Source organism: Aphelocoma coerulescens, chromosome 2 (genome assembly GCF_041296385.1).
Source record: "Aphelocoma coerulescens isolate FSJ_1873_10779 chromosome 2, UR_Acoe_1.0, whole genome shotgun sequence".
NCBI lineage: Eukaryota > Metazoa > Chordata > Aves > Passeriformes > Corvidae > Aphelocoma > Aphelocoma coerulescens.
The window spans coordinates 7,529,441-7,545,002 of NC_091015.1; the positions used below are offsets into that span (position 1 = coordinate 7,529,441).

General features: G+C 40.8%; 1 protein-coding gene across 5 annotated transcripts in view; it reads left to right on the forward strand.

The window, feature by feature from the left end:
• Nucleotides 1–15,562, forward strand: part of DPP6 (dipeptidyl peptidase like 6) — a 543,541-nt gene that overhangs the window by 458,221 nt on the left and 69,758 nt on the right. For all 5 annotated transcript variants that reach the window (XM_069006390.1, XM_069006388.1, XM_069006391.1 and 2 more), the window contains one exon: nucleotides 3,682–3,802. In XM_069006390.1, the coding sequence (XP_068862491.1) occupies nucleotides 3,682–3,802 (121 nt within the window). The remainder of the gene's footprint in view (nucleotides 1–3,681; nucleotides 3,803–15,562) is intronic.

Consider the following 15,562-nt stretch of genomic DNA (forward strand, 5'->3'; position numbering starts at 1 on the left):
GCCACATAAAGCTAAAAGCAAAATCTCCATTGATTTTTATTATCCTGGGATTAAGTGAATGCATTTGAAAAACCCCAAACTTTAGCTTAATCCCCTCAGATTTTCCAGTTATTTTTGTTAAGTGTTTAATCTTTTGGGCATCTGTTAAAACATCCAGCAGAAAGAGAAGTCTTCTGCTAGATCCAGTGGCAAGAATTTCCATATGTTAATCCTGATTTCATTAGGAAAAATAATCTAGGTTTCATTGGTTTGCCTGTTGTTTTGGAGAAATAAAAGGGTGAAAATACATTTTTCCTTTTTTCTGTGTCCTGTCCGTTGTTTTGTAGAGCTCATATCTTCCCTTTTTTTCTGTAGAGTTAGAAATTTCTGTTTCTTCAATCTATGTGTGGATGTTTCCATTCTTCTTATTTGTTTCAGAATATCCTCTTTCCTCTGCATTGAATGTGTCATGATGAAAATGGACATGGTATTCAACACAGGGCTCTTCCTGACTTAGCACAGCTTGATTTTCCATGCCAGTGGCTGTGCTGTGTTGGATTTTAAGGCACACATATTACAAGAAATTCTGGGGTAAAGTCTTGCTCAAATACGGACATCAAAAGAGAAGACACCAGAAATTTGGGCTCTGCTCTTCATCTCCTGTACACAGAGGCATAAAACTGAGCTCGATCCCTTCTGTCATCATTTTAAATTTGTCTAGGGGTGTTATGCAAAGCTGGCATAAAGTAATGTGAAAGTGACGTCCGTACATATATTTACTATTTTTCTTTACTAAAATTTCTCATTGTCTAATTAGCTGACAGGATTGATCATTTGATAGAAAGCACTGCTTTGATGCCATAAAACCAAAACAGTAAAAATTGTTACACAGGTATTTCACAATAACTTCAAATATGTTTCTAACATGGGATGTGAGGTAATCCAAAGACATTTCTTTCTCGATGAATAACAGAAGTCCAAAAGCTTTTTCTTAATTTATAAGATACATTATACAGAAATCTTCCTTGTGCTGCTTCAGTTATCTTTTATCTTGATTATGGTTGACATTTTTAGGGTACAAGGCACTGTAGTTAGGAGGATAATTTTTAAATCTCCATGAGGTGCTGCATTATATGGGAGACAGTTTGAAGTCAGAGCACTATCTTATTTTTCCACCACAGCTACCAGATACCTCACACAGCCTGATGAGTGCAATGAAGCTTTGAAAGACCCAGCAGTGAAGATGGAAAACAATGCAGTTCTTTAAAAAGGGAAGGGCAGGAACAGGTTGTCAATCCACCTTCTTTGTTTTTCCTGTAAACTCATATAACACTGAATATAGTAGAAAATATTGCAAACCTTCTTTTGCTGGAAGAATTTTGGCAAGGGAAGGGTTGCATCACTTGAATAAATCCACTTGATTGTGTGCCTGTCACAGAAGAGCTCTCACCCAAGCACCCCTTAGCACATTTAGTACTCAGACACAGAGATTTGGATTTATTTGGACTCAGAGTATCTTATTCTGCTAAGTCTTCACTTTTTTTTTTTTTTTTTCACATTTAAGCTTCAAAAACCTCCCCATATGCAGATTAGCTAACAGATAAAATTCTTTACTTGGAATCCTTTATCTGGCCCCTCTGTTTACTAAAATTCAAGGTAGGAAAGAGAAAGTAGTATCTTCCACAATGTAATTTCTACTTTCAAAACCTATTAATTGAATGAAGCTCTTCTTAGTTTAAAAGGAAAGAGAGGAAGCTACAGCTTCAGTAATAATTTTTACCTTTAGGCAAACCTGCTATAACTCCTGCCAAAATTAAATTAAGGTCTATACTTTCTTCTGGAATCTTTCCAGCTCATCTTTGGGTGAAACATGTACCATAATAGGATGTGAAACAGAAGATGAAAGCAAATATTTTTCTCAGTTCTGTCTTTTCATAACGTGAGAAATTACATTCTAGTATCATGGTAAAGATACATAACATTTATTCCAATATCTTCAAGTATATAAAAACCCATCTGTATATGTCTACTAAATTATATTAACAGTTTGCATTTCAGTCTAAATAGCTTACTGATACATCTTTTCAGCTTGAATAGACTTATTTTAAAGACAGGGATGGGGAGCAGAATAAAGCCCTCATAATCCAAGGTGCAAGGGTCAGTGATCTGGCACACCTCTCAGACACACACAGCTCTATGAGGCTGGATAGGATCCATTCAGCTGGATGTGGGAGCTGGCAGAAGTGCTCTCTGAGATACTTTCCATCATTTACCAGCAGTCCTGGCTAACAGGGAAGGTCCCAGTTGACTGGAGGGCAGCAGATGTGATGCCCATCTACAAAAATGGCCAATGGTGTGAGGTTCAACAGGGCCAAGTGCTGGGTCCTGCATTTGGGTCACAACAACCCCAGGTAGCGCTAGAGGCTGGGGACAGAGTGGCTGGAAAGTGGCCCTGCAGAAAAGGACCTGTGGGTGCTGGTCAACAGCAGCTGAACATGAGCCAGGCATGCCCAGGTGGCCAAGAGGCCAAAGGCATCCTGGCTTGTATCAGAAATGGTGTGGCCAGCAGGACCGGGGCGGCGATTGTCCCTCCATACTGGGCACTGGTGAGGCTGCACCTCAAACCCTGTGCTCAGTTCCCTCACAAGAAAGGCTTTGACGGGCTGGATCATGTCCAGAGAAGGGCAACGGAGCTGGGGAAGGGTCTGGAGCTCCAATCTTATGAGGAGTGGCTGAGGGAGCTGGGATTGTTTAGCCTGGAGCAAAGGAGGCTCAGGGTTATCAGTCTGCACAGCTACCTGAAAGGAGGCTGTAGCGAGGGGGATCAGTCTCTTTTGCCAAGAGGTAAGACAAGAGGAAATGGCCTCAAGTTGTGATGGGGAGGTTTAGGTTGGATTCTAAGAGCAATTCCTTCACAGAAAGGGTTGTCAAGCGTTGGAACAGGATGCCCATGGCAGTGGTGGAGTCACCATCTCTGGAGGTATTTAAAAGATGTGTGGATGTGGCACTGGGGGATGTGGTTTAGTGGTGAACTTGGCAGTGCTGGATTAATGCTTGGACTCAGGGATCTTAGAATCATAGAATGGTTTGGGTTGGAAGGGACCTTAAAGACCTTAAGGGTCTTTTCCAACCAAGTGATTCTGTGATTCTGTGACTCTACTTAGAGCAGGATGTGTTTCACTTTGGGGTGAGGGGACAGGAACTGTGCTATCGATGACAGCGAAATGCAGAACAAAGTATTTAACCACATGATAAAGACTAATGCCATGGAACCATATTTTTATTATTGGTTGGCTAAAGCTTTACTTCCTGATTAGCATTTAAACACATAAATAAAGAGCCTGATTCACAGGAGCATTTCACAGCAATAGATCTAACAGTGCTCAAAACCTGAGCAATGGCATTCTTCATCTCCTGCCCTCTAACTGAACTGTTCGATTTCTGAAATGAAGACAGGAGTGAGAGAAATAAAGCTGGTATCAAAGCACCAAGGCTTCAGTTTGTTGTAAATTAGCATCTTTCTATTAGCTGATGGCATTGGAAGCAAACTGTGGAAATCCTTTTTTTGACAAAAGATGCCATAAAACTGTTGATATGTGATTTTGTACTGCCAATTATTGTAAAAGCACAATGCAACACTTTATGCTGAAGCCACTGCTTAATGCTGTTCTCTTTTTCTTTTTTTTTTTTCCTTCAAATCAGATATTTATCTTTGAGAATAACATCTATTACTGTGCCCATGTGGGGAAACAAGCCATCCGAGTGGTCTCCACAGGAAAGGAAGGTGTTATTTTCAATGGGCTCAGCGACTGGCTGTATGAAGGTAGGACACGACATTTAGGCCAGCAGCTAGTTATGAGTTTAAGTTACACTCTAGAATTACAGACCTTGCTGGAATTAGACATCCAGCATTGCATTTCTGGGCATTGGTGGACCACGGAGCTGAAAACCTGCTATTCCAACAGTTGCCTGATGTGCTGGACTGGAAATCATGTGAAATGATGTAAGAATTCTGTTTTCAGGAGGCTGTTTTCTTTCCCTTAGTCCAAAGGTAATAAATCACTGGGCTTTAATGAACAGAACTGCTTCATTATTTAATGGCACCTGCAATCACTCATGGATGTGCCAGTTTTCAAATCACAGAAGAGGACAGAAATGGGGAGGGAAAGGGGTTCTATCTTAAAGGAAAAAGCGAGGAAATAATTCCACAGAACTAGGTGGGCCTTGGAAGCTGCCCAGATCTTGCCACCTAAAAAAAATTTCTAAAAGCAGACCCCAGTAATTGGCTTCTTTCCTGCAAAAATGATCCTGACAGGGTGGAGGGTCATCTCTGGAGCACTGCTTTTCTTTGATCCTTTCATCTGGCAAAGGGCCATTTAGGTGTCTGTGAGCAGCTGCTTGAAAAGTGATCTCAACTGCTCGTTAGCTTAGGAGAGCATTGCCACCCCCCCAAGTTCTTTTGGGGGTTGTCGTAGGCTTTTAAACTCATATATCAGAATAAAAATAATTGTAATACACACATTCTCCCCCCCATGTATATATATATACATATACATACATATATATATAAAACAGGCACACAACATGCATACTGCTCTCTGTTGCAGGCTAATGCCAGCAGTTCTTTCTCACAAGGATCCTGACTTTTGGACCTGGCAGTGTCTCTTTCCTGTGGCACAGCTTCCCTCTAAAGTCACATTTTCTCCTACAGGTCCCAGCATAGTGCCAAGGTTTTCTTACCTCTACAGAGAGGAAGTTTCCAGATACATCTATTAACTGTGTCCTGTTGGCTGCTTCCAGTTTTCTTGAGGCTTAATAGAACAGAATAGGTTGCAAAATGCCATTAACAGTTAATTGGAGTAAAAATATGAACCACTACTTAAATTGGTCTGTATCACAGCTAAACTGGGGGCCATGGACTCAAGAATGAGGGAATTAAAATAAATTAGTTTGTTTGCCCCTCCCAAAGAAGCTGGTCCCATAAATCAGCGTACAAACTTGCCAAACACATCAGTGGAAAGATCTGATAGGAGTTTATTACTTTTGCTATCTAAACATGTGTTTCTACTAAAATACAGCACATTTGCAAGTAAACATCCTCCTTGTGCTGTGAAAGCACTTTGTAACAAGAGAAGAGGCTAAGAAATTACCAAATGCTAATTTTCTTTCACTTTCCTTTATTTATTAATTTGCTGGTGAAGTTGTGGGCAGGCCTGTTTGACTCTGTAGGTCAAATGTGCCTACTACTACCACTCATATTTTGCTGATGAACATCATTTACTACATCAGGTCTCCTCACAGAGTCTCACACGTAGCACCACGCTGAGAGGAGTTTGTCAGGCCCGTGAACTCTGAGCAAGCCCGGGATGACACTTGTTTTGCTGACACATATTTTTATTCAATTACAGGATTGCTCAGGCAATTTCTTGGCTGACATTGACTTTCAGGTTTGCCCTATGTAATGAATTTTCTTGTTAACTTTATGTTAATATCCTGGGGTAAGAAATGAATGTGTGATCGAGTACAGTCTGGTTATCCCAAGCTAGGTTCTGTAACCTGTGAGGCTTGAGGCAGATTAGGACCACTGAACCTGCTGTTCACTGGCAGTAAGTTTGGGATAAACTGGGAAGTGGAAATGTCACTTTGTGTCCAAATACAGTTTATATTAAACTAAATAATTCTCTTATTTCACAAGTAAGGTGCAGAAGGTCCCACAGGAAAACCTGATTTAAACATTCCCAACTAATGGGAATCCAGCATCAAATCCAGAGGTGCACTGTGTGAGCTGAGCTCCTTCTCTTGTCATCACTTGTGCAGTCCTCATGGAGGCAAACCTGGGACCAGTGTCAGGACAGAGGATTTGTGCCAGGTGCTTGAACAAGCTGTGGGGCCAGGGTGTTGGATGGGCCTGCAGTGTTCAGGTGCCAGCTCTCTACATGCATGGATGGATGGAGCAGGATCCAGAGGAAGTTGGATATTCCATGGGGATAAACAGATAAGGACAACTGAGAAATGAGAGACATCTTCCCAGTGGAGTCAAAGGGAATCCAGTTCTGGTTGCCAGTGAGGCTGAAGCTTTAACCTGGGATACTCTGCCAACACACTATCACCAGAACCTTTGTTCTTCCAAAGTCTCTCCTTTTCTTGGATGCCACCTCTCAGTGGGATAAACTTGGACAACATTTTAAATCTGAACTTACCTGACTGGAAATGCTTGAAAACTTGGCAAAGACTGAAATATACCACGTCAAGACTGTTTTTGTTCTTCACTCATTCCTGCTGTGGTTTGAAGCCATGCCTTCCCCACCTCCCCAGCCGAGCTGGGTGGGATGCTCAGGCCCGTGTTTGTTTGCTGCTGTCTCAGCGAGCTACCAGGATGAACGCTGAGCATATGCAGAAATCTCCCTCCATCTGTGCAGCCAGCTCCAGCAGATAGTCTGCAAAGGAGCTTGTGAGAATCAGGATCACAGAGAGTTCAGCACACTCCTCTTCGCTCCCATGCTCTTTTTGTTGCTGAAGTTCTGTGCCCCCTGGCAGCGACAGCAGAGCCTCCTTGAAGCGCCTGTTGGGTTACTGTGGCAGCTCACAACCTGCTTCTCACTTCCCTAAATGCAGCACAGAAAATAAAACTCGGTGTTTTCTATTTGAGGAAGATGACTTTTAACGACTTTTATCTAAGTAGCAAAAGCACACCAACAACCCCCCCCCCCCGACCTTTCTGAGAGCTGTTTGCACAGTGAGCTCTGCAGATGGCAACCCAGCAGTGCCACCCTTTGGGGTAACTCCTGACACTTCACATGGATGGCAGACCCGGGGGGACACTTTTATTCATAATGTCATTGCTTTTGCCACAACAGAATAGATGTGCTGCACTGTTAATCACAGGTTTTTCCTAAGTCCAGAAGCACAGCAGATCCAGAGTAAATTTGACAGGCTTTTTGCCCTGGAAAAATGCAGACGTTCATTTCAATTCAAGTTAAGCTCTGCTTTTGTAAATTTGCCAAAGGAGAAGAAATTTCTTCGAGGTATTTATGCTGATCTGTTGACTTTTGATAATATAGTGAAAAACATTTCAAATCAATCAGAGCTTAATCTACTTAGTGCATTTAGCTGGAAGGTTATAGATTGATACATAGATTACTGTAACATGAAAGCATAGATTAAACATGGGGTTTATTACTAAAATAAGCATTGACAAGGTTTTCATAGTCTGACTTAACATTTTCAGAGCTTTGCCTGATAGATGCTTGTACTAAAATCGAGTGATATCCTATAAAAGAGAGTTTAAATTCTGCAGCTGAAATCAGCTACACATTTAAATGCATAGCAGCAGCAAAGAGTGGTTTTTATTTCAGTTTGCTGTATGATTATTGTTGGTTTGAGAATATGTTTTAGCAATGATAAGTTTTACAGATAATTTTAAAGCAAGTGCTGGTATAGCAAAAAGGACTTCCAAAGCAATAGGATAAGAGTATTTATATATTCTGTATATAAGTAGTAATATTTTAAAGATAAGGCGCATTTAAAAATTAAATTGCAGGTAAAATTAATTTCATTCATGCGCTTTTTTTAGAGCACTCTTCCACAGAAGTTAATTCTGTCATGGTGTAATTAAAGTGTCTTAATTTGCCACCAAGCACTTGGAGAGGCTGTTCAGATGTTGTGAGGAAGTGTGGCAGCAAGGCACTCTGATGGAGGTCACCTCTGTGATTCTGTTAAGTGAGAAGGAGCAGGTGGAGGTGTCCCTGTGTTGCAGTTTGGAAGCTTGTTGATTTTGGATTTGTGTGATTGTGAATCCTGAGGAATGAGGCTGGAGGACTTCCCTCCATACCAGCGTGTTGCTGCCAGAGCAGGAGCAGCCCAGCAGGGTAATTCAGGGTCCCTTTAGCAGGACAGGGACCTCCTCTGGGCTGCACTGCTATGAAGTGCTGGTGTGGTCTCCTGTGAGCAAGTCTGTGTTCACAGATAAAGGTGGATAACTTCTGGTGTTATGCTCTAAGTGCATGCTTGGAAGTTCTGGGGGAGCAGGATGTGACACAGTGGTGTGTGCCCCTGTCGCTCCTGGAAGGGGAAGGAAGGATTTTCACCTCTGGATGGTCCTATGCCACGAATAAAGTGTAAAACTGAGTGTGAAACTCGCTGCACGTGTGTTCAGATATAGGAGTAGAAACTAGAAAAATGTGGGAGCTATTTTGCAGCTTGGTCTGTGGGACACATTTGTGGTGATTTGGGACTTTGGTAAGAATTGATTGTGAGTAAAAAAGTAAGCACTGAGTTAAGAAGTAAGAATTGCATGTGAGTTACTCCCTTATCTCGTGTCACTGTCAGAGATCAGAGGATCAGAGGTGGTCTCTAAATTTGTAAGTCTCTAAATCTCAAGATCATCTCAAAGTGAGAATTCCCATTCCAGACTTTGTCCTGACACCATGGTTGTGACATCTCATCTGGACATCTCCTTGTCCTCAGACATCAGAGGGAACCACTCCTGGCAGCCAAGCCCCAGCCCCAGCTCCCACAGCACACATTTTAATCTCTTGTGTAGTATGAGCTTTACACAGCCGTCCTTTAAAACTGATACTCTGCTTTGTTGAGCTTAATGCACAGTGGTGTTGCTGTGTTTCTTTTTTTGCTAGGAACCAGGAGGAGGAGGGAAAAAAAGACTCTTTTTCAGAGATGACTCCTGTGCCTTATTAATCTTCATTCTGTCTGCATCTTGTGTGATCACCAACAGATCCTCTTGTGTGACTTCGCAGTGACACCTGGTGGGAGAGGCCAGGATGTCATCGTCATTAAGACAATGAAACTGCAGAATTTTTTGCTGCAAGATCTAGGAAAGGCTCCCAGTTTCCCATCACATACATTTCCCTGAAACTCTCTCTGAGCTTATGGGAACTACACATCCAAAGCCACTGGCTGATTCGTGCTAATAGTGCTTCTGTTCCTTTTGTACACTTTATAAAGAGAGGAAAGAGAACACAGTAATAAAGAAAAATCTTTTCCATAATTGAATCAGCATCTCACAAAAAATATCAGAGGGTATATTTAGAACATGTATGACTGGTCTTGGAAGTGCAGCGCCTGGCAGGAGCTGCCAAATCAAATATCAGCTATTTTGAGCCGTATCTTTTATGCCTGTAGCATTTCAAGCAAGTGAAGTAGATGTATTTCTTATGTTTAGAAATATTAATTCTGTTCCTCTGGCAGTGGTCTTAGTACTGGGAAAACACTCAGTAAGTCTGCTGAAGCAGTGCCTTACCTAATTCATCTGTGTGCTCAATTTTTCATTGTATAACATGAGAAAGCTGAACTTCTGCTTGGAAATAGGAACTTTGATGGTCAAATTATACCTGAATTTGAAAAGGAACATTCATAATTAGGCTGAAAACAAGTATGTCCTGAAGTTCCTGTTTAGTGCCACCAGAGAAGGAGATGACATATCCTTGTGTTTCACAGGCAGGGCTAACCTTTCCCAGTAATTAGAAGCTCCAAAACCTGGTGGGGGAGAATGAGATGAAGAATTAGACTGACTCATCACTGCATTTTTTAAGATATTCCAGATAAATAAATGTCTTGCCATGCAAAAGCCATTTCTGCAGACAGTAAAGGAAATGGGACTACAGCCTTAATGGGACTACAAATTATTCCAATTTGACAAGGTATGTGAAGAATCATTGGGACACAGAAAACAGATTTTACTTTGTTTTTAAGAACTTTTCACATTTTCAGTCACAAAGAAAATATTCCATGGACATGGGTAAATTTGCAGTTCTACACAGCTGCTGTGGGGTAAAGGGAATTTGGGAAACATTTGGAACTGGGAAATGGCATGAGATAGTGCCAGAAATGCAAGTCTAAAAACCATTCGTTTATTCTCAAGTATGTGCTGATAATTTTTGAAGGTCTTTGGGGGAAGCTGCACGGAATTTGTTCCCTCATTTGTGTGCTTGCTCAGGTGAGGTAGCAAAAGCAGTGTGGTGCTTTGGTGACATTGCAGTAAAACAGGAGGTTTTCCTCTGTTTTGCCTTTCAGACATCATTCAGTGTTGCCCATTCAGTACACTCAGCTGCTGTGCAGCACTTGGGGCCATACAGGTCCCAGTTAGCCATTCTTTAGCTGCCTATTGAAGGTGACTGTGTTTTTGTGCACTTTTATGTGCACACTGATTTATACCAAATGTGCATAAAATCCGCCCAGTTTAGTTGCTGTCAGAGGATGAAGAGCAGCTCTTGACCTCAGCCACGTGTTTGAAGTGGATATTTCCACCATACATAATTCTGTTGCAAGGAAGATGAACTAGATGCAACATTATTTTGCCTTATTCATGTTAAAGCAGAGAAAGAGAGTCTTGCAGGGAAAGAGAGTCTTAAATTTCACCAGATGATGTCATGAAAGGTTCTGTAGAAGTTCCCTCACCTCCTTGCTTTGGCAGACATTCCCCTGTTCCAGGGAACTCACTAGGAAAAGGCTTCTGGCCCCTCTCAGCTGGCAAAGGTCAGGGAAAATTGAACCATTTAAAATGCACATTGTGAATGCCTGCCTGGAAATCAGCAAGCTCCTGAAAACTTTAAATGTGCTCTTGTCTGGACTGGCTTCAAAATCCAGCACCGCACCATGAGAAACCCTGCCAGCTCTAGCCCAGTCCTTAACCTTCCCTTTCTGCAGAAGGTTGTTTGGAAGGAGGATGCCAGCCAAAACCAACACCTGTCATCCTCTAATTTTTGGATCATCATCACTCAGGCTTCAGGATGGCTTTTGGAAGGAAAAGAGAATATTATTTACTGTGGTCAGTGATCTCTTTGGGGCAGTGGAAAGGAAGCCAGTTGTTCCTCCTGATGTTGCAGCTCAGCCAGCAGCTGCTGGTACCTTAAGAGGTGTTCAGTGAGTGAAGTTGTTTTTAATTTGCCCTGAAGCCCTAGTAGGTATCCCAAAATAGGTATTGTATCACTAGAGTCAAATATTTCCAAAAGAAATGGTTTATTTTGAGTTGCATAACAGAGCTGTTACGGTTTTCTGCTTGCACACAAGTTCTATTTCTCTGCACCAATTTTATTACAGTGGCCTTGGGTTAAATTACCTATTGGAGATCTGTGTCCTCATTTTCTCACTATGCTGGTATTTTTAATAACTAATTAGTATACTAGCACTTTAGATATTGCAGAACAGATTTTGACCTATGCCATGCTAAGTTGAAGTCTGGAATAACTCCATGGAAGATAATCATGATGCCCTGGATCTGCACCAGGATGCTGAATGAGAGGCTGTTGCTGTAATATTTGTGCCTTATGTCCACTATCAGGGTTTCAGAGGAAATATCTTAAAACATTATTATTCCCAGAAAATAAAGAGTGGCATGTTAGAGACTATTTTCAAATCCAATCAAATTTAAAAGCCATGCTTTTCCTCCATAGAATCATTTCGGTGGTTTGATACTATAAAATACAGAAAATGCATTTAGGTGATCAGGTTTACTGCGTGTAAAACAAAAATGCATCATTTCTGTGTTGGTAGAACTGAGCCTGGGGGCTGTGACACATGTAAGAGTCTTCCAGGCTGTAGAATGTAGTAAGAGATTAAAAGAATTTAATTACTTTGTACAAAAATGATGTACAGTATTATAGGGTGGAAATATAGCTGTTAGGACATGTTTCCCAGGGATACTGCAGGGATCTCTGTCCTGGGGGATTTTTAAGAGTGAATTAAACAGATTTTTGTCATGGGTTGTTGAGATAAACATCAATCCTATTTCAGTGCAAGGAGGGGATTAGATGACTTCTTTGGGCTTCTTCTAGAGCTAAAATTTTATGATCTTATGTATAGTTTTGATGTCTTTTTCTGATATCTTTGCAGTTAGACATTTTGGCTCTGAGATTACAAGGAATGCCTGGTTTTATATAAAACAGGGTAAATACACATAAACTGGTTGTACTCGATGGTTGTAGGGAATGGAGCTCTCTATCATGATAAATTTATATGTGCCTCATTATTTCCCTGAGGAAAATTGGTCATTTCCTTCTTCTGAGGGTGTCCATGAACTTTTATTTGAAAAACATGTTGGAAAGAAAGAAAGCTTAATGTTTTTAAAGTGCTGCAATCAAGAAGTGATTACAGAAAGAACAAAGAAATTGAAAGATAGTCATAGAAATTTTATGTTAGTGTGTAATTCCATCAATTTGACCTAAAAAGTAATTTCCTGTAGGTTTTTTTCTTGGTACAGCCTTTCTTGTGGAACTTAAGGGGCCAGTGCAAAAGCTGCAGGCTGTTTAAATAGCTTTCCTATTTGTCTCACTGCTCCCTGGCCTGAATAAAGAGTATCTGTCTTAAGAAATAAAAAAAGCAAAAATGAATGTACTCTGTCCAAATTTAGAACAAGGGAAAGCTACATGAAAGGGATGAAAATTCTGCTGAGATATGTGATTCTCACTAGAGAGCAGGCCTGTCCGTTGTTGTATAATAGCAGGGAAATCAAAAGAATATCCAAAATGATGACACAAGTCAGATTATAATTTTTGTACATCAGCTTCCCTAATTTAAAGGGGAAAAAAAAATTAAAAAGGACAAAGAATCAAATTGAAGTGCAGTTTAAAATACACAACTCCAAATCCTAATGCCATCTGGAAGCAATCAGAGGTCAGAGTGGGTCTGTGACTGGAAGAGCAGAGAAGTAATGACATGAAATGCAAAGGGGGAATCACTACTTAGGGCTGGCTGGGGACCTGGGAGGCCCCCACAGAGCTCAAGTTCATGGTTTTCTCCAGCAGAGATTAAATCTTTGTATGTGAAATAAGCAAGAGGTTCAATCTTTGTATGTGAAAAACAACCTTCCATGTTCCTGTGTGTGCTGCCTGTGCTTGGCACTGTGTGAGGCATGATGAGCAGCATGCTCAGATCCTGGGACTGGGAAAACAAGACTCTTTTCTCCAGCAGTGTTCAAGCTACCAGCTCTCCACTGAGCCTCAGACCTTTAAGACATGAGGCATGTGGGTGATACAGTGCAGGGTGTTTTTCAAACTGTGCCAAGGAAGCCCAGTGCTGACTGCAATGTTGATGTCAACCAGGACATGGAGCTGACCCTGGCTGGGTTCTGCTCTGTGTCAGGACAACTGAAGAGCTAGAACAGATCTTTAAAACTATCAATTGACATGCCAGCAGTTCCTGAAAGATAAAGCATCCAGGGATTGTATCACCCTCAACACTCAATTAGTTTACATTGCTATAAGTAACTACCATATGGTGTAGCTTCTGCACCAGCTGCTTTCCACTCTTCCACGAGTACAGGTCTAAGGGGAAACTATGCCATGGGGTTAACAGTAATTAGAAAAGTGGGGGAAAATAGCAGGTTTTAAAGATGATCTTAAAGCTTTTGGATGGGTTAAGCAGTAAAATACAAGTGGCCAGGGATGCATTGGCTGCTGTGTGCCAGGCTGGGAATGCCAGATGCCTGCAAACACCACACACATGTGCACAGCAGCCAGTGTGGGACAGCAGGGACCAAACCCAGAGGGATGTCAGAAACCTTCAGTCCTATCCTGGGATGAGGTCTGCAGAGACCAAGCAACTGCTCAGACCTGCACTGTGCTCTGCCTTCTGGCAGCCCTTGCCCACATCCACTGGGATTTCTCAGTGTCTGGAGGTGGAGGGATACGTATTGAGCCCATTAAGGCAGAGCCAGACAGGGGGGATAAGACCAGGAACAAACCCATGTCATGATGTCTGCTCAGCTCTGCAGCCTCCAGCAAGAACAGCATCAACCTCTTGTGTGTTGCACGGCCTCTTTGCCTGTTTTCCTCTCTTTCCATTACAAATTGAGTTTCCTACTTTGAGAACTGTCTCCACAGCTGAGCCTTGTAAAGCTGGATTTGCTGCCATTCTTCCCAGTTCTTCTCTTCTAAAGGGATCATGGTCGTTTCTTTGTTCACCTGTGTCATTCTGGTGCTGAATGATCCCTCTCTCAGCCAGTTTGTGCTACTGTTTGCATACCAGAAAATCAAGTTTAGATTACCTTGTTTACTTTAGTTTTCATTTTTTGATTTTATTTTTAATGACTGAAAATTTGCTGTGCTGTATTCTCCAGCCATAAGAAGTTTTAAGACCATGAAAGTTGTCACAAGTCACTCTGCGCTGGAAAAATTTATTCTATTGCTTTGAGTCACATCAAACAGCACAGGGACACAAAATGCTGCTAAGAGCTAAATACTGTGTTTTATTTAACTGCAGATTTTGAAACTATGCTTTTTCACTTTTAATTTTTTTCAGATTTTAGTGAGAGTGGATGTATCATATAGTACAAAAGTAAAATATCAAGTGCTCTGTGTTTTTATTCATAAAATTTCCTGCCATGTAGTGAGGTGTCCTAGATGGTTTTCCAACTGTACTGGTCATATAGACATAAGCTACACCAAGAAATTATTTACTCTTCATCTCACCTGGTACTGATTATATAGCAGAGGACACACACTGCAAATACACTGTTGGGCAGATTATTTGAATTTCAAACTCTTAGCTGAGAAATATTTCCCATAGTTCAGACAAATTTGCCAGAAATGTAGATGAAAAATGAACAATTACAATCTCATTCAGTATGCACAATGCCCTGATTTATATATTAGATCCAGATCAGAATTATACAGTTAAGCAGAAGCTGATACCTCTAGCAAATGTGCATATTCTTTAAAGTTCTCTGAGTTTTGCTTCAGTATTTTTTGAGTGTTTTCACTGACTTAAATAGTGTTTATTCTTGGCTATCATTGATTAAGCCTTAAATCTGTGGCATCTGGCTTGGGAACCAGAGAATAAAGCCTTTCTTCTGAGACCTGGAATAGCTATATTCCAGTCTGAGAAGAATCCACACTTTTTCAAAAGTGTAGAAAAAAATGTTTACATTGTAGTTTAGATGTAGACTTTTGATGCATACTGATTTTAAAAGGTAGTAACTAATAGATCTTGTTTTTTTATTTTATCAGTATCACAGTCATTTAAAATGAAGATTACAATTCTACTCAGTGTGATTTTAAAAGCATGATCTCTCATGGTTCAGCTTTTCTTCTGCATCTGTAATTCCTTTCCAGGCTGAATATTTTACTGTTTTCTGTTGTTATTGTTTAGTACATATTCCTATTTTTATTATTATTATTATTATTATATTTCATGCATTCCTTTTAAGCTTGTTTTAAATCATTTGAGACTTTTCTCTTTCCCAATTCTGATGAGGCAACAAGAACAACATAAGCTAAAGAGGAGAAGTACTGCCTTGGAAGGAAGGGGTTAATACTGAAGGGCACATGAATGCTTGTTGGCAAAAGGGAGCAGTTCCAGAGTGGTCCTCAAAACTTCATTAGAGATCAGAGAAACATGCAATATTGCATTAACTGGAAGAAAAACTCTTATATTACGGGGTTTAATGTCTTTAGAAATGTTGCAGAGTTTATTTGAAAAATAAACCCAACAAGCCTCTATTAAATTTATTGAGGAAATGGAAAGCAGAAACTCAGAAGACTGTAATTGCCACCTACAAATATGATAATTAGAGTGAATAAGAAGTAATGAAGGAGGAAATCAGAGACAACTCACCTCCTGAGCAGGAAGG